The 23480-nt window shown below is 35.4% G+C and overlaps 1 protein-coding gene across 1 annotated transcript in view; it reads left to right on the plus strand.

The window, feature by feature from the left end:
• CCDC91 (coiled-coil domain containing 91) overlaps nucleotides 1–20723 on the plus strand; it is a gene marked incomplete at its 5' end in the record, with an annotated part of 133582 nt that extends 112859 nt beyond the window's left edge. The window contains one exon of the mRNA XM_082011971.1: nucleotides 20113–20723. Within this exon, the coding sequence (XP_081868097.1) occupies nucleotides 20113–20265 (153 nt within the window). The 3' untranslated portion in view covers nucleotides 20266–20723. The remainder of the gene's footprint in view (nucleotides 1–20112) is intronic.
• Between the last annotated feature and the right edge of the window lie 2757 nt (nucleotides 20724–23480).

Raw genomic sequence — 23480 nt, forward strand, 5'->3', positions numbered from 1 at the left:
TCAAAGCTATCTGCCGTATCAACTCCCATCACCTGACTATTATTTGAGTCATATGCTTATAAAAGAGAGAGTAATAGTAGTTTATGTTCAACACTTTTTGTTTGCTGGCACCACAGATTTTTTTTTTTCATTGCTTGTAGTTCAGAGAAAATTTAAAAGACCTGGAGTTCTAGAGGAGTCTAGTATTGAGAAGTATCTAATATTTTCAAAACAAAACTGAAGTGTTCCATTAAAAAAAACAAAACCCTAAACCCAAGGATCAATTACATGGGTTTTTTTATGATTCTCCATGTGTACTGTCAACATCATGTAACTGTTCTAAAATCTGAATGAGGTTGTTATAGGCAGGTGATTCTACTAATAATGTGTCTGGCACTACAAGTCTTATTTTTAATGCCTGACACAGAATTTCCCCAATAAAAAAAATTGCCTTAACAATGGAGAAAGGAGAGTGAACAAGAACGAGGAGGATTTCTGTACAAAAGCAATAAAGGAAACACGCTCACTAAGAGCAATAAAAATCATAGAAATGGGCAAGGACAAATATTCCATGTAGAAAAGTTGTCACGTATTTAGTGTTCTGACCAAGTTTTCCAGTTGATATTTCAGTTTCTGACTTCAGAAACTGAAATATTTAACTATGTTAAATGTTCAGTTGACAAAACAATATCAGACCTTTTTTTAAAGGTGGTGTTTGTTGGTATCCTGAATCATCAGTCAGTTCAGAAAAGCGTGGTCTATTAAGGGTAGTGGTATGCTAAAGAACATGCAAAATCTCTAAAGTCAAATATGAATGGTTGGTTATCATTATGGTTATGTTAAACATAATCTTGTTTAAGCTTTATGCCTTTGACTTTTGTTGCAAAAAATTTACTCTGTGGGTTGGGGTTACTGTATCTGGCTTTTAATTGTTGTGAGCTTGTCCAACAAAGCAGGGCAGTGAATATTTTTGTGCCTTCATTATGTAAAATTTGCATATCTTTGGAGTTCCTTTTTACTGTGAAACAAGTTATTACAAGTATTTTCAATTCTGATTTTGCATTTTTAGCTTTGTTTAGGTTCAGGACCAAAGAATTAAGCAACATTAATTCACTTTTATTCGTAAAGTAAAATAATAGAAATGGAAAAAGGTAATGAAAAGACTTAAAGCTGAAAAGAATTGCTAGTATTTCTCCTGATACTAACCAAATGATACCTCTAGTTTAGGTTCAGGACCAAAGAATTAAGCAACATTAATTCACTTTTATTCGTAAAGTAAAATAATAGAAATGGAAAAAGGTAATGAAAAGACTTAAAACTGAGAAGAATTGCTAGTATTTCTCCTGATACTAACCAAATGATACCTTACATAAAAATCACTCTCAAAATAATCTTTAGAGGCATTAAGCATAAATACCCACTCATTCTTCCTTTGTAAATTAGATTTTCAGATTTGCTTACCACCTATCTCAGTTCATATTCCCTGGGGAAGAGTGGGTCTTCCTTATGACATTTTACTAATACTGGTGCAGGCCAGAGTTTGTTAAGGAATCTTCTAAGAGCTAAGCTGCTTTTTGAAATAACATTCATCAGTTAGTTAAAAAAAAAAATTACTCTGATATAGTGATGATGGCAACATTTTTTGACAGGAAATATCAAACTTTTTCAGAAAGAGATAGTTTTGGGAAGATATGAAGAAAGAAGCCTCTGTCTACAAGGTTCATCATTCTTTAATATTTTAAGCTAAGATTTTGTGATGAAAACTAATATCTTGTATTCAGTTATTCAAGGTAAATACTGCAAAAGAATGCTTCAAGTTCAGGGTGAATATTCACTTTAATTAGATTTATCCACCCTGTTGAGAAGGGGCAGCAAATTCCTTTGGGTTGTTCAAATTGTCTGAGGAACTGTCTGTAATTCACTGCTAAAGGCTTGCCATATGAGAAGGTATGTGTACCTCTACATAGTTGCTCTGTTATTCATCCATCAAAATTATCACAGAAGCTGGTCAATGAAGTTTTCCTTAAACAAATCAAACTAAAAGTTCTCCCTTTACATATTTTAGTGCTGCAGTTGAAATATTTTGGTTCTTTACAATATTGGCAAAAATGCCTTAGTTAGCATATAGGTCCTATAGTTTTCATAAGGACCTTGTAGTTCATAACCCTTTTTATATTAAGAATTAGATCAAAGTAATGGGGAAGATCAGCACAGTAGACAAGAAATAAGACGTCTGTCTGGTAGCTGAAACTACCTGTGATTGTAAAAAGTTAGTTGAAAACAATATTATTATCAGAAACCACTTCCAAACATCACTTTAATAGAAAATAACGGTGGCTTATTGGCCCCTGTTATCAGACAGACAAAAGTCTATGTTTTTTTCTCGCTATTTCTGTTAATGATTTTTAATTTTCAACTTTCAAAGGTGACATTATGTCTGTAGAAATATGTATATATGTAATTGGTGTTTCTGCCACTGAAGAAATGTCACAAGGCTGGAACCATTTTCATCTTACCCATACTTATTACCATAATCGTGGCACATTGCAATTAAAGCAACTTTTATAGCATTTTGGCTCTCTATCCAACTAAGAGTTGACATAGAGTTCAGCTATTGCTTATCTATATTTTGTCTTTCCTGAAGTTACTAAATTGGTTGCTTTCTAGACATTTATTATATAGGTAGCATCTCTCAGCTTTATTTAGCTGAGAGTTCCTTGACCTTCTCTCATTGACTGCACCTTTACTTTCCTCTCTGTGCTTCTATACATGCATGATGATATCTACTTTTGTGATACATCTATTGGCAGTAACCATTGCAACTCAACAAAACCTGCTCTTGAAACCTGAATCCTAATGTAGCTTTAAATCTGTGATAATTACACTATAAGAGCTCAGATTCTTGGGGTGGTAATCACATTTAGATTATAGATGTGACTTTACTTTATAATGCCTAAATGCCTCAACTATGCCCACCCAGGGGTTTTTTTTTTGCTCTTAAGTAAACTTGTAAAATTATTCACTATTTCTAATAAAGCGTATATTTGTACAACTGACTGGCATTATGGTGAGTGGAAGTAAAAGAAGAAACCCTTTACCTGCATTTCAGAAATGTACTACATAGGAATGTGAAATGAAATGCTTTGAAAGGCTTCTAAAATACCTACTAATGTCTTGGATTGAACAGAAAATAACTGTTACCATGAACTCCTATGGTAACTTCAGTAACTAGACTGTACACATATAATCTGCAGGTTTTTAAAATGTATGGTTTACTTTATGGTTCCAAGACCAGTGCTGATATGGTTCATGTTGAGTACTGATGTGCTTGCATGATTAAAGTGTGTTTGCTGCCAACCCTTTTCAGCCATAGCTTAGAACAGTATCAAGGATCCAGCACTCTATCTTCTTTCCAATTATTTACTTCAGGCAAGTCATGACGAGCACACAGCATCTGCTCATCCAGTGCTTTCAGATCAAAATCCAGGAAGTCTGCAAATAAAAGTGGGGGGTTTGTACACAGTGGTGTAGGCTAGGCCATCGTTTTGTCATTCATAATGTGGAGCTGATTTTAATGATTACTTTTCAAGATAAAGACTTGGTATATTGGGTAGAAGTCTAGAGTATATCATAATCTCATATTCTTCAAGTGACCACTGTGTGTTAGCAGTGGAATATTTCCTAATGAGTCTTGTTAGAAGGGCACCCCCTTTCCTCTGACTCCTTGGTAAATTGGTAACTTCACATTCTTTTAATTTTTCCATTTCTCCAGTGGCAGGTAAGCTATCTTTAATCACTGCTTTGAGTCACAGTCACAGTCTACTCTTTGCGTCAGATTAATTTGCAACCCAGATTCCCATCTGGGAGAAGTGTATTAGAGCAGTGGTTATATAAGAAGCTCCATATATCTGTGGATCCAGACTGAATTTTTTCCCATGTAAAGGATAGTATCTATGCATCATGTGACATTACAGAAGCTGGGGGTAGGATAGGTAGGGCTGACGATTCAGTTCTTGGCAAGAGATCCCAATTCCTTACCTGGGACAGAGGATATATCTTACATTTTATCTGGTACTGTCGATCCATTTATATCGTGACATTACAGGAGGCCACTGCTAGAGTCTCAGAAGAGAGAGAGGGAAAAACTAACACCTGGAGCAGCATACTCTGACCTTGAATAGAGTGTATTTAGGAAAAGAAGGTGGGAATAAGAGAGAGAACTTAAACAAATGCTGGTATGAAATGTTTCAGTAGCAGAGTTATAATATTGATATATCCTATCACTGTGAACAGGAAGGACCCTTCTTGAAAAACTTGTGTTACAGATTGGTGACTTTCATTTTTTGATCCATTTTTATTGCCACTTGCAATCAGAACCAGCGAATTTATTTTTTAACTCCTCTGGGTAAAATTTACACCCTTCAGTGTTAGCCAGATATTATCAGAATTTTGATGTGTTACTGTTTTGCAAGCGTACTTGATTTTAAGCATCAAGCACAGCTTTCTTCTGAAGGTTTATTATTTGAAGACAAGTGCACGTGGGAGAGGTCATGAAAATCGGTTTCTTTTAAGTTATGAATCTCAAATGAGTGATTTTTTTTTTTTTAATACTTGCTATATTTTAATATGACTTAGAACAAAATAGGGTGTCATTACCATTCTTGTTCCTGAATGTTTGGCTTGGCATTTGATGCAAGGCCTCAATTGCAGGTTCAAGTGCCAGCAGCCAAAGCTGAAAACAAGACTGCGGTGGGCAAACTCAAGATTTAATTTCAGAAAGAGTGTTTATATTTTCCCTGGGGCCAGATTAATGAGAGTCCAAACCCTAAATGTTACCACCAACACATTTTAATAGACCAGTTTCCCAGTTTTTAAAGTGTGGTGTCACCTGAAGTATTTTTCTTTTAACTTTTTCCCCTTCTTCTAGCTTTAGAAGAAGAGCAATAAAGCTGTATCATTTTTGTCTGAATTCAATGTAATGTTTGGGGAACACAAAGTTCTGTGTAATGCAACAAAGTCACGTTTAACATTTAATCCTATCTTCTATTTCTGTATCAACTATTTTAATACTTCAGCTTTAAGTTACCAATGCAAAAATTCACATTACTGCAAAACACACCATATGGTATGTGCATATGTATTGCAGGGGTCCATATATTGATGTCCTGAGTCAGCGTGATGTCAGAACATCTGTGCTATGCCTAGGATGAACTTGTGACCAACAGGTCAGTGCCAAGAGAGACAGTAGTGATGGGGTCACTGAGAGTTCCTTAGCTCAGTTTCCTCCTCCTTCATCTGGGCCTGTTTTGTGGCTTTAATAGGATTAAAGAAACATTTACATTGAGGCTTTAGGAGCATTTTCACACTACTCCTTTACCCAACTCAAAGAGCAGTGTAAATCCAAAGGATTTGTGTAAGGGATTTATGTAAAGTTGTAGTGTAAGATGAGTTGGTGCACCTGGCTCTCCTTTTTCTCCTCTGTGAATACTGAAGCAGTGTGATACAGAAGTGAGCTTGCCATTTTTTTGTGAACTTTCAACACTCTATAAATTTGAAATTATTCTTTCTAAATGTTATAATGAAATGGTAGTTTCTGATGGAGGAATATAGTATTTCAATCTATAGATCCTATTTGGCATTTTTCTTCAGAGGGTCCTATAGCATTTTTCTGCCACTCTTCAATACTGAAACTTCATGCATTTAAGAGAATTTTTAATTTCCTGGAAATTATAGTACTCTGTCTTTAAAAATGGAAAGGGAAAAAATATGATTCTCTGCCACTTACTTATGTTCATTAAAATCCAAAGGAAGTTGTTAAATAACCAAAATTATAATTTTCAACCTCCTTGAATAATCATCTATGCTGATGAAAGCAATTTAGTTGAAACTACATACATAACCTATTGTATCGTATGTTTTCTGCAATTACTTTAGAGTAAAATTGCCAGAGCTTGAAATTCTTTACTTAATTTAAAACTGTTTCATATATCCTTTTGTGCCTCAGTGTATAAACCTACAAAGACCAAGATTATGCCTGTACTCTTTAGTCAGGCGAGATTCCAGTTGAAACTGAAATCAAGTGGTGTTATTGCTGAGAAAATATTGTGCTATCAAAGCCAGAAGGGGAAAAAATAACAGGATGAATTATAATGTTCAGCAGTGAGATGACTGGTTACTACACTATTTCAAAACTACTTTTTGTGATCTAGAAGTATTTTGTTTTTAATTCAGTGTGCATCATTATAATTAGTGTAAGAGGTATACCAAATTTGGATTTGGTCTGCAATCACATAGTCGTTCAACTTGCTCTGTGGATATAAACTGTTCACATTAGTAACGATTTGCAGTGTACACTGTACTAATGTCACCCAGATGTATCCATCAGTGGATAGCAGTGTTGTTTTTCACATCATTAGGTGATTAAGCAACACCTGAGGTCCAGGGACATGCAGAATCTGTCACCCAGGGTCCCTCTATTCTGCAAGTATTTGATAAGGAAACAGAAGAGATTTCCATATATCTTTCTGATGTGCATTAGGAAGGCTGTGTGTGACAGGAGCAAGTGATGCACCCGTACACACCTCCTGTTCCCTGTAAGTGAGGCTCTCCTCCATTATTCCTGATTCATCCTTCAGTGTTATAAGTGAAGAGTATTTTATACTGTGCTTCTGGAAATCTGAGAATTATAACCGGTTATTTTGCATTCTGTACAACTTTCTCAAAATCTGTTTTGAGACTGGAAAAAAAATTCAAAGTTCTTAATTAGATGTGTGGAATTACTTATTTTTAATGCAACTTGTGACTCTTGTCCATAAGCATTTTCATTAGAGCTTTAGATTGACAAAGAGAAGTAATTAAAAAAAAAACCCTATGGATCCTTGTGTATGAGTGAACATGAATACCCTTATTTTACCATCCTAGTGAGAAAGTAGACAGGTCAGCTGAATTTTGGAGGTTAGAAATTTAATATTCTCTTAGACTGAATAAGTGAATGCTTTGAAGAGGAGGACTTGGTGAAGATTTTGTCATTAAAGTAAAACTTTTATTCATTTGCTGTCTTTTTCTTTCAAATTCATCTATATGCTTGTAACTAAATTTGTATTCCAATGATTTGTATTTCACTGACATTTCTTAATTCACAAGTTTTGAGTATGTATAATTAGGTATTTTGGTAACACAGCAGCAGCTATAAATTTTCCTTTTCAAGTTAGCGTAATCCACATTACTTTGTACTAGATGCAAAATTTAATCAGTTCAATATGATCAACTTGGATTAGTTAAAGCCAGGCAAATAATCTGTAATTTTATTTTCTTAGTCATAGGCCAAATTCTTGGCCCTTTGTAAGTCCCTGTTGTACCATTCTCTTGGCACCAAGGGGATCCTAAAGAGTCTTAAAGTTAATGATGGATGTGCTCAGCAACAGCATTTTGGCATTCACCTGCAAGGCTGTCAAATTGTAAGAGAGAAGAGGCAATTGTTCCACTCTGATCAACATTATTGTGAGTTCTCAGTGCAAAGATGCGATTGGGTCTTCCATCCCTAGATTTCTGTGGTACCATTTTAATTATATTAGAATTGAGCTGCAAAGGGACAAGGACAGAATACAGAAGTTCCTTCTTTCCATTGTATTTCCGTGACATGCATGGACACTCTTGTGGTCTCCGGATTTGTGTTGTGAAGATCCAGAACTCACATACATCTTAATTAAAAAAAAAAAAAAAAAAGTTGCAGTCTGTAGAATTTCTCTGTCCATGTACCAGGATAGGATAAGCCTAGAGTAATTTCAGAGACACCACAAAGTCCCATTACATAACAGATTCTCTTGGCTCTACAGTTTTGAGAGGGAATTATTTTTTTCTTTTGTTCACTGCATAAATAAAATGAGTAGATAACTTTGTGCATAAGGACAGTTTATTCTGTTCCTAACTGTGTTTTGCTACAGTCAAGGAATATTCAGAGTTCAGTGTTTGTTTGGGATTTTTGTACTGCTTCTCATTTACATGCAAGTCCTTTTATGTGGAGATACTTCAACCTCGGTAGTTTTATCTGCTTACTTTTTTTATTGGGTTTTTAGTTGGGGAATTATATGCAGAAATTTTCAATCTTTCAATCTATTTTTATCCCAAATGTTGCAGCTTCTTTGCTCTATTTTTCAGGTATGTCTTTTTCTTTCACTGTTTTTACCCTTCTGCTGAACTTTGATTTAAAAAAGTAAATAGGAGGGTTGGCTATACCATATGTGTTTTGATGAATCTTTCCTATGATTATTTCCTGCAATTGCATTCCTGCAGCAAAGCCAGTGCGATCAAAATTTGAGACTTAATCAAGTTGTTTGTGAAGATAGAGAAACATGTAAAGAACTAAATTTTCTTACCTACAGCAATAGTAAGATTAGATAGATGAAGCAACATGATGAGGTTTCCTGTTTCCTTTTTGTATTCAAGTCAGCATGAATAATAAAAAGACTAAGAAGTCTTTACCTATGTGTTAGAAATGTAGCAAGGTGCTTCAGTGACTTACATACATACTAACTATGTATTTATTTATGTTATTTTTCTGCTTTGGCTACAGACTCATATTATTTGGCCACGGGTATTTTTCCCTCCCTTGCCCAACTCCCTCCTTCCCTGCTTAGTAACGGATTCTTGTCTGTTTTTAAATAATGTAAAATAATGTATTGACAATGTAAAAAACTACCATTGTATTTGCAGTTGTATGTCCTTGATGTTGTTATTTCACTCCAAAGCCTTAATACAAATCTGCATCTGGGAAAGAAGCAGAATAGCCAGTCTAGTAACCAAAGCAAGTTGCTTTGGGGAGTACACTGTACTCGTGTTGTTGAGAAGTCTCCGCTGGCTGGCAGTTGCAGAAGTAATCTGGAGTTGTGTAGAGCATAAAGCATGCAGATTATTATGTTTTGCTGGCAAGTTTTTCCTCCTCCTTTAGAATCTTCTGTTTGTGGTGTTATAAGTGATGACCTGCTGAGAGCCATGGGTATTCAATCTGTGTATGTTTTGAAACAAGGAGGTCTTTTCTTTGATGACACTGTCGCAGCTGCAGCTTTTTCAGCAGCTGTCCTGAATTTTGCTGCAGTAGTTTGGCTTCAAATTCCAAACTGAGGTTTCCAGTAAAATCTGTCAGTAAAAAACATTACCAAAAGCTGCAATCCTCTCAGTACTGAAGAAGTCCAGTAGTACGTGTGGTCTCAAAAATGCCTATCTGAATAGTAAGAAATTAATTTGCTCTTTCCTGAACCTTAATGCTTAATTACTTATTTTAATGCATATTTATGCTTCCTACTGACTTAACACTAAATTTATCACAGATTCACTACAGGCTGATTTTCCTTGTTGAATTTCTTCATGTGAATCCATCACCTTTAATCTGCAATGGTAATTTTAGAAAGATGTCTGTATTTCATGTGATATCATCCTTACCTATGCTTTCAAGTATATACTGTTTCATCCTGTCACGTATCATAATTAAAGTTTCATTAAAATGAAAACTGAAAACCTGTTAAATCAAGTGTTCCTCAAAACGAAAAGGTAGGATTTTTCTCATGCTACCTCAGTATGTACCAAACTCCAGTGTGTTGTTAGGGGATGCTGCTTAAGAGAAAGCCAGGGGCATATAGGATCGCAATTTCATAGGAACCTTCAAATAATCATGATATAACATGTCTCCTTGATATCTAAGTAGAATAACTACAGTCTGACTCCTTACGTTATCTGTAGTTTCAGCTTTGTATATAACATTGTTTTTCACCTCCCAGTCTAAAACAGTGATTCTCCATGATGTATATTATTAACTACCTGTTAGATTTCTTCTTAGAAGCAAGGAAATTGTGCTCCTGATGAATCTCCTATTAATGAAGAATCACATTAGATAAAAAGCACTCATGGCAATGGAATAGCAGTTATACAACTGTGGAAAGATTTATCCTATGGTTGCCCAGTCGTGCACATTATTAGGGTAGTTTTTTCAGATTGTATCCACTGCAAATGCTTATGACATAATGATTATTTCTATTTTACATACTTATTCCCTGGTAGTGTAACATACATTCTCAGAGTAATAAAAAATATGTTCTTATTAATGCCTTTATTTGCTGTTTGCTTTTCAGTTAGGGTTAATTAATCCAGTTCTGTAGATAGCATCTTAATACTGCAAGGCAATTCTGGGAGCATGACTCACCATGAGCCCATCAGATAACATTTTTTAATTTGATTTGATAACAATAGCAGTTTATATATGTAGGAAAATTGCGGTTGCTTTTAACCAAACATGCTTACCCTGAATTAATTTGGAACATGTATGCATTACTGACAAATTAAGCAGATCTTTGGTACCAGATCTAGCACCCAACCCTGCACCCAGGGCTTTTCAGGAAGCATAGTCTGATAGTCTTTAGGCACTTTCCTGGAGCAATGGTAATTTGCGGTTATGAAGCTCCACAGAAGCCCTGTGTAATCTCTGCCAAGTCATTTGTAGCCATATTAAAACAGCATGTGATGATGCCTAAAACTGACTTGGGTACTTAAAATGGTTCAAGATTAAAAAACTATTAAGGACTTCTACCCTGTATGAGGATTCAGGATCTGAGAGGCCTGGGTAGAAAGCAGTCTGAGTCTCTTACAAATTCTTTATTTAGGTGCCATTATATATGTCGAGTTCCTTCTTCCATATCAGAGGAGGTGATCTGATGAATTTGGCCTTTAGTTACATTGTGATTAGTCTTCTGCTTTGTGCCTACCTTGTGGGGACTGTAATCTAGTGTATATCAGATGCAATACAGACACTTGCCAGAACAAATGTTAACCATTTATCATTCAGAGATTTTGCAGACACTGCTGAGTTCCATGCTGGGTAGAATCAGATCTTGCTCAGAACGACATACAGCATAGATTCGTTCACATGGCTCTGTTTGTAAAACAATCATAATAGCATTCACAGAAGTATAATAGGAGTTAAGATGCTGAGTATCAACAGGGAAAACATAAAAATATTTTTAATAAATAGGGGATGATCAGAATCTCTGTGATTTGCATCCATCTCAAATAATTTCTTGTTTGTTTTTTTTTTTGTTCTTACAACCAGTAGAAAATATCATGCCCAGAGGAAAATACTCACAGAATCACAGAATTATTAAGGTTGGAAAGAACATTCAAGATCACCAAGTCCAACCGTTAACCCAACACCACCATGCCCCCTAAACCATGTCCCAAAGCACCACGTCCACATGTTTTTTGAACACTTCCAGTGATGGTGACTGCACCAGCTCCCTGGGCAGCCTGTGCCAATGCTTGACCACTCTCTCTGTGAAGACATTTTTCCTAATATCTAGTCTAAACCTCCCCTGGCGCAACTTGAGGCCATTTCCTCTCGTCCTATCACTAGTTACTTGGGAAAAGAGGCCAACACCCACCTCACTACAACCCCCTTTCAGGTAGTTGTAGAGAGCGATAAGGTCTCCCCTCAGCCTCCTCTTCTCCAGACTGAACAACCCCAGTTCCCTCAGCCGCTCCTCAGAAGTCTTGTGCTCCAGCCCCCTCACCAGCTTTGTTGCCCTTCTCTGGACATGCTCGAGCACCTCAATGTCCTTCTTGTAGTGAGGGACCCAAAACTGAACACAGGATTTGAGGTGCAGCCTCACCAGTGCCGAGTACAGGGGCACGATCACTTCCCTACTCCTGCTGGCCACACTATTTCTGACACAGGCCAGGACGCTGTTGGCCTTCTTGGCCACCTGGGCACACTGCCGGCTCATGTTCAGTCATACTGAATTGGTTCTGTGTGGCATAACAAGTGGGAGTTTTGAAACCAGCCCAGTGTAAGCCAGTGTCACTCAACCTGTAGTCTATAAAACATTAGAAGCAGTCTGCAAAATAATTCCCTGTTCTACTCTTTTATTAATTCAGACATATACATTTTTCATTTCATGTATAGGTACCAAATTTAATTGTTTTGTTGTTTATTTCAGTAGTGGAACTGATCTTTGCTTTCCTAATTTTTAAGTAGTCTATTTAATACTCCTCAATCATTAAACAAGAGAAGGACACAAGATGGTGATATAGGAATTTTTTGTTTGGTTTTTTAGAAGAAGAAGCATGACATATTAACACTGAAGATAGTGTGTGTTTTAGTAGAGGTTTCCTCCTTATGAGAACCAGAAACAGCAGAGTGCACTTTGTTTCAATGCCTGTAAATAGAACTGAATTTTAACAACTTCACAATTCCCTATAGCTTTCATGGCAGCATTATAACATCCCATGTTCTTAGAAAGAACAGTCAAAGGCTGTGCATATCGATAGATGCACAGTGGGATGTCACGCCTCAACAGGGAGGAGGAAGGGAAAGATCAATATTTAAAAAATAGGACTTCTTTCTTAATATTAAATTGGCATTTTCCATGCATCAGATATTAAGCCATAAGGAAGACACTTTTTTACACAAGTTTCTTCAAAAGCTTTTTTTTTTTTTTTTTGGAAACCTTTAAAAATCAATGAGATTTCTGTCCACATAATATACATGGGTGACTTTAATAGTGGGAGAGGCCCTGCTGTGGTCAAAGTTTTGCCTGCATCCAAAAGTTTGGAAATTCAGGGCATCAATTTGTAAGATTATGCAAGTGCATTTCACTGTATAAGATATTGAGATGCTTAAGTGCTGTTTGCATATATTTCTGTATGTTTTTCTTAAGTATGTTGAATCTGGTTGCTAGACCATTCATCAATTATAGTAGTAATTATGGTAGCTCTATATATTTAGTATATGGCAATAGTCTATAGATAACTTGGTCGAGGAATCCTATGTTCCTAATCTGTTAAGTAGGTAGGTCACTGCAGAGGTTGCTCAGGTGTTTCTACACATAAGTAGTTCCATTATTATTTTTGTGAGTTTAGATAATGCCCATTTTTCACCTTCTACAGTAGTCTGAGCAGGTGCAGCAACCATTTTTAGTTTCTTTACGCACTCAATCTAGTTTTCTTGATTGAAAGCAAATATTCTTCTCTTATTTATATGAAGGAAAGTTAGCATTTTCTTACATTCCTGTGTCCAGCTGGGAGACAGTGGAAAGTCTGAGAGCGTTGACAGGGTGTTTTCCCACCACCTTCTGCAGACTAGGCAAATCTGTTTTAAAGATGTGTCCAACATATGGTATTATTTTAATGGTTTCACTGATCAAGTTCAGAGCATAAAATCCTTAAGGTTTAGAAGTTGCAGCATTATTTATTTAAGGAGAAAGAAACATTTTCACATGGCAATATAATTTATTAAACATCACTCTTTCCTAGAGATTCAGTCTTGAACACTGATGGCTTTCTAACGTGTAGCAGATACTGTATAAATTACAGCCATGAAGAACCTTGGTTTTATATACTTAGTAAGTGTTATCAATGGTAGAAATTCACAGGTGGACAGACAAAAATGTCCTGTTCTGGGATTAACTCTAAAATAAGCTCTGCTATGCATATGTACCATATGGATCTGTTTTCCTTCTCGTCCATTATAGAAATGAGAGGAAGTAGTTCATCCAACTCTCAGATTTGCAGGTTCCTCAAGGTAATAATTTTTTTATATGGTCTATTTAATGTGCTACGGAATTTTTTAAAGCCTTCTGTTGAATCTGTGGGGAGAAGTTCATGTTAGTGCACTGGGAATGATTTCTGAGCCCATATCTTTACTAGAAATTATAATCACATAGCTGAAATTCTGCAACTATGGAATTTTTCAGAATCATATCAGGCTCATTCACTAGTGTGGGTGTTGTGGGGAAAAAAAAAACAACAAAACTGTACACCATAAAAATTGTACCAAGCGAAGCCCTCATCTTTGACTTTTCCCCAAAGAGGAACATCTACCGATCAAAATATGAGAAGACATTTATGAGTCTGTAATTACATCGTAATGTTCTGCTGAACACTGGGTTTGTTAGCCAATATCCAGTACAGTATATGCAAAGAATCCTAACACTAAGTTGCAATAGTCCATTTTGATGCATTATTGCGCACCATAAATGGGGGCAGGAGGAGTCTGAAAAAGCTAAGGTTTTAATCATACAGGAAAACCCATAATTTTTCGGAAATATTTTTTCTCTAAAAATGTTTGGAAAGTTAACAGATTTAAAATGCAGTCATTTATCCACTTAGCACTGAAGTTCAGGCCATTGTTCGGGAAGACCATAGCTGTATTTTATAATGCATACTAATGCTAAAATAATTCAAAGAAAATATTACATATTATTACAGATGTACATATAATTAGGCCAAACAAAAATACATAAATGTGAATTCAATTGTAACATCAACAGTTGACTCTAATCAAGCAGTTGCATTACATCTGGATTAACTGCTCCATGAGCAACCCAGTGTATTTTTAACATAATATTGGCGATGTGCAATGAGTGCCACTGACAGAATTTTTTAGTAAATTTGTTTATGTGCATGAACAAATCAAGAGTCCTAATAAGTTCTTCCTTACACTTAACTGAAGTGTATGCCTGATTCCACTGATTTCAAAGGGACTTGAATTTTTTCCTCCAGTGTCGTTAATTATTCATTACATAAATATTTGGAAAAACACTCTTTCATCATCAATGCTTTTGACTAATATTCTGTTCTCCATGGACACATCCATCTAAGTGTTGATCAAACAATGCTAAGTTAGAACAATAGAATAAAATGAAAAATTATTCCAGAGTCTCTTCATGGAAGAATGTAAGTTCACTTTATTGTTACTTTTGGCTTATATTAGTTATCTGCAAAAATGAGGACATTTCATGAAATTATCAAGAAATCATAATCTGAAGTATGTTTATCATAATTCTTAAATTTATATTTACTGTTTTTTTAAAAATAAGTTTTTAGTTACTAAATTCATATAATACAAAACCATATAGGAAAATAACAAATAGAAATTATTTATAGTTTGTTTACAAACAGCAAATAGACAAAGCTTTGGTGTATTTCTCAATAATGAAAATACATAGAGAAATGAAGACTAAATAAAAGAAGATAAACTTTGACATATACTACAACAAAATCTCGATTGCTTTTACCTAAAATTTTTAAATGTCCCATTTCTACTGAACGTTACTTAGAAAGGGGACAGGAAATTTGTAGGGTTGCTCCTACTACTAGTGCATCGAAAAAAATGTAATGATGCCATGATGATGTCTATAAATAATTACTTGTGGCTAATCAGTATTCAACTTCAAAGAATTACCTTGACAATGAATCCTGTTCAACAGCTAACAAGCAGCTACTTGTAAACACTAAATAAATGGAAAGCCTTTATATCAGCCTTACTAATCTAGACCTGCCAAACTCAGTCTTCAGAAGACTTTCTCTTACACATCAGTCTCTGTGTTTTCAATTCCCCAAAACATTCATTTTGCATTTGAAATTTCTTGTCTTTGCATGAACATGATTTTCTTTGAGTGACAAGGATACTTTTCAGGATTTGAAGTCTTTCCCCACCAACCCTCCCCCTTTATGTATGAATATAAACATATATATATACACACACATCACTGTTCTAGGATGTTTTCTTGATGTACTACTTTGCAGGAGTTTCATAAGAAATCAGCAGGACTCAAAAGTTGATTTCTGATTTTACGATCTTTAAGGGAAACTGCTCTGTTTCATTAAATTATTACGGCATGATTTTTTTTATTTATTTTACAGTGTACATCTGTGTGATCAACTATGAAAAATACCAGTAGCAAAAGTAAAATTTAAATTTTTTTACTAAACATTTTTGCTCTTTTTAAATTTCTGGTCATTCTATTTGTTGAATCTCGTGATAAAGAGAAAATTGCAACTTTATACTCCTGTTAGTATTACAGAGCCAGAATAGTGAGCTGAACTGCATTTGAATACATTAATCATCAGATTACCATTTAAACTACATGTAAATTCTTCAATACATATTTGTATAAATGTAGCCACTATTTTCTACAGCCAAAAATATATTTGGTATTGGAAAACAGTATTGTCTGAGAAATAGTTTTGAAAAACACACTTTTAAAGATCTTAATGTTTATACAAAAGGGAAAATTGAAGAGCCATATGTAACATTAATTTTTGCTTTCTTCACTTTTCTCTGTGAACTTCAGGCCACAGTGAGGTTAATAGCAAAAAATATTTTTACTAGGGTGAGATCAGAATTTCATCCTTAAATCTTCAGTGTTAAACCTAAAATTATATTTTCCATACTATATTTTATTAGTTACTAGTAATGGATAATAAAATTCTGACAGATAGTAGTTATTTATAGAGTGCATAGAGACTGGGTTTCTCTTCTCGCAATTTGTAATGTTTAACAGGTTGGAGAATATTCAACAGAGGAAGCTAAGCGCACATATGCCATGAAAATGTATCTGCTTGCAGGTAGATATTGCAAGGGGAAAATATGGAGGTTGTGCATGGTCAGTTATTTGTGTAAAAAACTATTTTCTACTTTAGGCATTAGTCATGTAGACTTTCACTCCATTTTACAGAAAATCTGAGCTGTATAATAAAAGCTAAGAAAATGTAGAGCTAAGAATAATTATTTGGCTTGACCTGCGGGTTTATGAAGTGATACAAGAAAAGGTGGATTGACTTAAAGTAAAATAGAGCAGCCTGGGAGGAAAGCAGCCACCTGGTGGCAGTATTCTGTACAGTTAGTGTGAGCCTTTCCTTTTATTTCCCAAGTCAAATTCTTGCAACCAGTGATAGGAGTTCTGCTGAGGCCTATGCCTCCCGTCAGGGCATGCCTTGCGTGGCTCAAAGGCGCATCATTCTAGGTGCTCTAGGGATATGGCTGAGGCAGGACCCCAATGGGAGGCTCCTCCAGTCATCTTTGACCAGAAGGGTGGCGGAATCACACTTAAACCTCAAAAGTGGACTGAAGGTTTAAACAGAAGGGAAAAAACAGCAGTGAATGTGTTAGAATGTCCTGCAAGAATCAGCTTGGATCCATTGGAAAATGAATATCTCAATGATTGTGGGACTTTCAGGAGTGATATAGACACTATGGAGTTCTTTTTGGAAAACTGCTTTTCCAAATCTTACATAGCTAGTTCCTCAGTAGGTTCCATGAGTACATAGAGTAGCAATGTACTTAATTGCTGGTTCTTAAAAAAAAAATAAAATTCTGTACAGAGTTAAAAAGGTACTGTTGAGTAATTTAAAATAATGAAGTTCAGGAACATTAAAACTTTGAGCTAATTAAAGCTGTGACAGTAGGACACAATGTACAGAATTGGGAACTTTGAATTGGATAGATTTCACATGGGGGAAGAGAAACATTGATTAGTAGTAACAACAATGATGGTGTGATGTAGAAAATTGCCTTCTCATGTGGTAGATCTGGACCAACACGGTGCATTTTTGCGGTATCTATAGAATTAGAACAGTTGGATTGGTTTGGTTGTGCGAATGCTCCATTCCTAATACGTTATTCACACTGATTACATTTGCATATGAGTCATATTCAGTTTGAATTTGCCAGATGTCCATTTATGTTTGTTTAAATAATGAGATCATTCCATGAAGTGAACAGGGCCTAAAAATATAGAGGGAAGACTGTTTAGAAAAACAAGAATGCCCTACTTACTTACATATTACTTAAAATGCCTTACTTACGTATTTTCACATCTCATGGTATGCTATGCAAGCAGAAGCACAGCAATGTTGAGGCACTGTTCAATAAAAAGTGTTGCTATCACTTCATTAAATAATATATTATGTAACAAAGCTGCATTGGATTTGTTTCTGTTTTGCAGTCAATTTCTCCATTAATGGGAATGTTCTCCTTCTGAACACATCCAAATGTACTGTTTTCAAAGCCAGCATCATTCTGCTGCTTCTCATTTCATATTATGTGGACATCCCAAGTCTTTTCAGAGTGTTTTGTCATTTACTGTAGCATGGAAGAATTTTAAAATGTACTGTTCAAGGCAAAACTTACACATACTGAGCAGACAAGGGTCAACTGAATTCTGAACTTTTATGTTATCAAATAAACTTTTAACAAGCAATCAACTTTTCTTACTCACAAAGGGGGACTACCAACTAACCACTTGAGTTCAACAGAGACTCCTCAAATGTGTACCTAATTCATTTGAGACTTTTAAAATCTTTCTGAAGCATGAAAAAATTCCGTTTTGCTCATATTGCAACCAGTCACTACACACATTAAACATTTACTTTGTGAAATAAATTTAACCGTATACAATTTGATTGCTACCTTGGTAAAGAAAGTTAACAGCAGCATATCGGAACACACATCTGGCGAGCTACTTTGATCTCTTTAAAGGAGAATCTGCAAGGAAAGGCTGCAAGAAAAGAAAATGGAGAGTTTAGCCAAAGCTCTTGGTCAAAGCTCAATAAAGAACTATCTACAAGTATGGATTATATAATATGCAATAAAAGGAAACCATTGAAAATCGGTTTCATGCTAAGCTCCTCCAACTGATGTATCTACCAGAAGCAACAGAATTTGATGACATAATATGTTTAGAGAAAGAGGTTTCTCATGTTCTTTCTTAAGACATAACAGATGATTTTATGTGAATTGCACTATATCTGCCCATTCCCCAGAGAAATATGGGTCACAAGCACAAAAACATCTGCAAGCTTCCCCATGCAAAATGTTCTTTATGTTTTGAATCACAGAAGAGGAATGAGGCAAGATGCCTTTCAAATCAGAAGAAATGCACTATCACATCAGTGTGTTTATGTTCTTCATTTGTTTCAGACTGTCTTTTCTAGATACAGCTTCTTTAGAGCTGAGTTTGCTGTTTCAAAGTCTTTCCTTTTCTTGTCAGTAGCAGCTGTTACTTAAATATATCAAGACCAGACTTTTCTGAAATTTATCTGAACTAGATCTGCTTTAAAATCTGTTGTAAATCAGCCGTAGGTTCACATCAGGCTATGTATGGAGCACTAATGTCTGCTTTTGCTAAGAGATGCAAAAATTTGCACAACAGCTGGAAATTTGCAGGAGTAGGAGTACAAGCAGTCGTATTACTAAAAGAGAGTTTTATGATTGTGTGGCTTCTAGAAAATGTGTGTGTATTCTTCCTGTGACTAGATTTGACACATTCATCTCTGTTGAAACAAAATGTCAAAATATTCAGACTACCAGAGCCTGGTTTTGCACATTAGAGGAATTTAAAGAGCAGCAAAACACAGGGTCATAAAAACGTTTCCCTTTATGTATTCAGTCACAGCGCTGCACCTATACCCTGAGTGCATTTTCAGAATGAAGTGGGAAGGTGTCACTAACTTTGCCTTGCATTCTGTATCAATTCTTTTTTTAAGTGTGTCTGTTACAAGTCAAAACGTCTATTCACGTGATTGCTAGAGCAACTAACTGGACTGCTGAATGATGAGCGTATATGTGCAGGGAGATACCACAGAATCAGACTTTTTGTTGAAAGCTATAATTAAAGCTGTGAGTGCTAGATACATGAGGGATGATATATTTTAAAAAAAAAATACAGCCACATTCGTTAAACCGTATTTTTATGTCATTTATACGGCATAACCTACCAAGTCTTCTTATAGTGTTCTTATCTTTTTTTATGGGCAAGAAAGGGCTGTTGTCTTTACTGCAGGTGAGTATATTATTCACAGTGTTTGACAGTAGGGGACTCCAATAAAATGTTGGAATAAGGCAGAAAATATTGCCTCTTTTCCACTGGGAACTGTTTAAACGTGCTGCCACTTAAATTAACACTAGACTTTGAATTTTTGAATATGCAGTTATATGTAGTGTTCATTTTAAAGCAGAAGCAGTATCTTTTATAAAAGCAACAGCTGCAGTTTTAAAAGATGCTGTGGGTATTTAGCTAGTGTGGCAGCTAGGCTGTTTAGCTTTTTCAGATTTTTTGTGTAGAATTTGACAGCTGTTGGAAGGTTACTTTTAGCCTTATGTACACTTTATTTTGAAGAAACTCAAATACTTCATGAAAAAATTGTTACTAAATTGTATGCGTAGAAGTTACTTAGCTTCTTTTGTTGTTGTTGCATTTGGTTGTTGAGTTTTTTGTTGGTGAATGTGGTTGGATTTTTGCTGACAAACCCTGGCATTTATTTCCAGGTTTTCTTAAAGTTCATCTATTTATTTTTTTATTTCAACAGCTTGATCAAGTTGTTCGTCAGAGAAACCTGTATAGTTTGGAACTTTTCCTCTCATGTGCACAGAAACAGTTAAGCGTTTTATTAAAGGAAGAGCCAACCACTGCAGAGGAAAACAGAGAGACTGACATTCTCAGTACTGCTGATACAGTGTGATTTGTGAAGCTGCAAATCTCAATCCAGCAAATGACAAATATATTCTACTAATTTGGGATTGTATCATTGATTCAAGATTAATCTGAAACCATGCTTGATAGAAGTATTTGTGGCTGATGTTCATTTATTTATTTATTTGTTTTACTGTTATTACCAGATTGCAGATCAGGTAGCGGGAAAAAAGTGGTTTTATTTATGATTTTTTTCATTATATTTTGTGGTAGCCATGATTGAAGTTCTAGATAACTGCAGCAGTGATGAAAACATTGCCCTGTCATGTCTGCTTTAAATTTGGCATCATGTGTTGATGTAATTTATCAATATTTTTGATTTTTTTAAAAATGGAGAAAAACACTTAATTGAACATAGGTACAAATCCATCTCTATTTCCAAAGTATATGCCCAAGTGCATTGCCTCGGGTGAGCCTGAGGACCTTTTTATTTCTCACTATTTTTGATGTATAACAGAGTAATCAGTACTGAAATGCAAGAGTGTTGACAGGCGTTTCTTTAGTCATTGATAAACAACTCCATCTCTAGTAAGAGAAAAGTTTAACAACTAAACAGTGAATCTTTTTAGAGTAGCGCAAAACATTGCCATAACTGATGTATAGTATGTTTTTTATTTCTGTTTTACAAAGCTAGTTTGATTCCAAAAGTCATTTTCTCATGAAGTACGATTAATGTGACTGACCTCAGTTTCAGGAAGAAGATGTATGTAATTATGTGGAGACTGATACTGCACTGCCTCAGTGGAATTTCTGACAGAATAAAGAGTGCAGCTTGCTGACCTCAGATGCCCTTTCTAAACCCCATGAAGGAAGTAGAAAGACTCCCTGCTGACATTATTGGACTTTGGATCAAGTCGTAGGTCTTTCTAGTCTTGCTAACGGCAGCATGGAGGGGAATTTCTGTGCCTATACTCTATTGATTGTAGGTTTGGGGCCTTAGTTGTGAAAGAGTTCTGAATGAAATGAGGAAAAATAGATGTTCATGCTTAGGAATGTAAATAAACTGAGAATGATATCTCTTACGGTGAGCTTGTGATTCCATGGGGGACTTCTGGACATTTTTTAGTTTGGTTCTTGTTATTCAGTGGTGGGTTGGGTTTTTTTGTTTGGCTATTTTTTTGCATCAGCAGTCACTTTTCTTAAATTGCTTTTTTTTATAGCAATAAGAAAACACCAAATGGTTGCATATGTATTTGGCAGTAAGAAATATGTACTGCAGAGAGTTTAGGTTTTTATTTAAATTTTTTTCTGTGCTTCATTTTTGTTATCAAAACCAAAGGTTTTGTCTTCTGCATGCAAAGGATCACTGAAGAAATAAATAATGCTGGTTTTACCAGATGGTGACCTCACCGTACAAATGGATGACAATCCAGTCTTCTTTTTGATATTTCTAGCAGGCTCACCTGCTAGTATAGCTTAAGCACAGATTTCTTTATTAATTTTTAATCCTACGTAAAACTAATAATACTGTTGCTGAACTAGGGTCACATTTGAACAGTTGAACATCATGGGGAAACCGTCCGAGTTGCGCTCTCTTTGGCTCAAGTTTTGTATTTGCCTTTGAAAGCCTATGCTTCGTTAGCTAAAGGAAAGCACTGAGGTGTGTAGACTTCTCACTGTAGACATTACCTAAGCGGTTCACTTGCCATGGTGATGTAGTAGCTAAAAATGCCCTGATCAAGCTCCCTCATAAGTGGAGCAAAAGTTCAGTCTTGTTTTATGCCATTTGCCACAGATAGATACACATTTGCCACATGCCACACGATAGGCTGTGGTGTTTACATTTCTGTGGGAAGCATTGCTGGTGTTGCGTTATAAAGACCTATGATAATGTCCTGAAAGTAGTGACAGTCAACTGTAGGTGCTGATGACAGCACAGTATTTAACAACACAAAATAAAGGCGATTAATTTTTTTTACTGTTCGTGTTTATTGTCTAGTGTGTATTTTAAATTTGCTGTATCACCTTTCAGTGATATGACATTCCTGTAATAATAATAGTTATTATTATTATCCTGTGATAATAATGATTTCCTGTCATAAATGTTTTATCCACGTCTTACACGCTGTGTAATTATAACAATTTTAATATGCGTCAGAGATTCGCATTTGTTTATATTGCCTATAATTCCTCACATCCCAGACTTACAAACCCAGCATTTTTTAGATGCTTTCCATTGTCCAGCATGGATAATACAATACACAAAGAAAGTATTATTGAATAAACACTCAGACTATTCTACTTTCTTCAGATGGCATTTTTAAACAGTTTGACAGCAAACAGTAATAAAAAATGAGATGTTGATGAATACGCATATCCAAAAAATACAATTATCAGAAAAATGCTACAAATTGATCTTTTTTTTTTCAAATTTGGTAATAAATCTGTATCAGTAGATATAGATCACTATCAAATGGCAAGTCATTGACATTCATTCTCTTTCTTCAAATTAAAATATTTTGTCTTCTCACAAAAGCCAAAGGGATTTGCACATCTATGAGTTTAAAAAGAAGCTTGTCTTAACTGATCCGCTCTACAGTATAATGGTAGGAGGCCCTTTAGCCAAGGGAGAAACAGAATTGTTTTTGCTGACTGAACTTTGAAGGATGTTTCAGTTCTTGTACTACTACCAAATTAGGGCATCACTTAAGACTTCGCGTTGATCTCGCTACATAAATTTTCTGAAAGATAGCTGGTCATGATGATACATGTCCGGTCTCTATTTTTGTGGCAATAATTTTAAAAATTCCATTACTTAAACATCCCGCTCTTTTATTGTGACCATAGATTACATATTTAGAGAGTGATTGTGAAGTTCTGGCTCCCAGGAAGTCAGCAGGAATTCTGCTGTTGGTTATTTCCAGCTCAAAATTTCATCCTTCCTCACATTTTTTGCGATTGCCACTGCAATGAATAGAACGCACACAAGCTTTGTCTTTGTATGGTTCTGGAAATGTAGCGAGTAGTTACTTCAAGAGCAGATTTCATGATCAGTTCTTTGAAGAAAATGTCAGCATTTTTTCATGGTACAATGGGGAAGGGGGATGAGCTGTTGGCTGAGACCTTGGTGACGGGTATGTGTGTCTCATTATTACTATATTACTGCTAAGAAGAATGTATTTTCATATTCTCATTGAAATAAGTTGCTTCTCCCTGGGTACATCAGAACAATTAGCAACTCAGTAGTACTCCCTACTGAAATGC

This window comes from Phaethon aethereus, assembly GCF_964289735.1.
Source record: "Phaethon aethereus genome assembly, chromosome: 1".
In the NCBI taxonomy this organism is placed as follows: Eukaryota; Metazoa; Chordata; class Aves; order Phaethontiformes; family Phaethontidae; genus Phaethon; species Phaethon aethereus.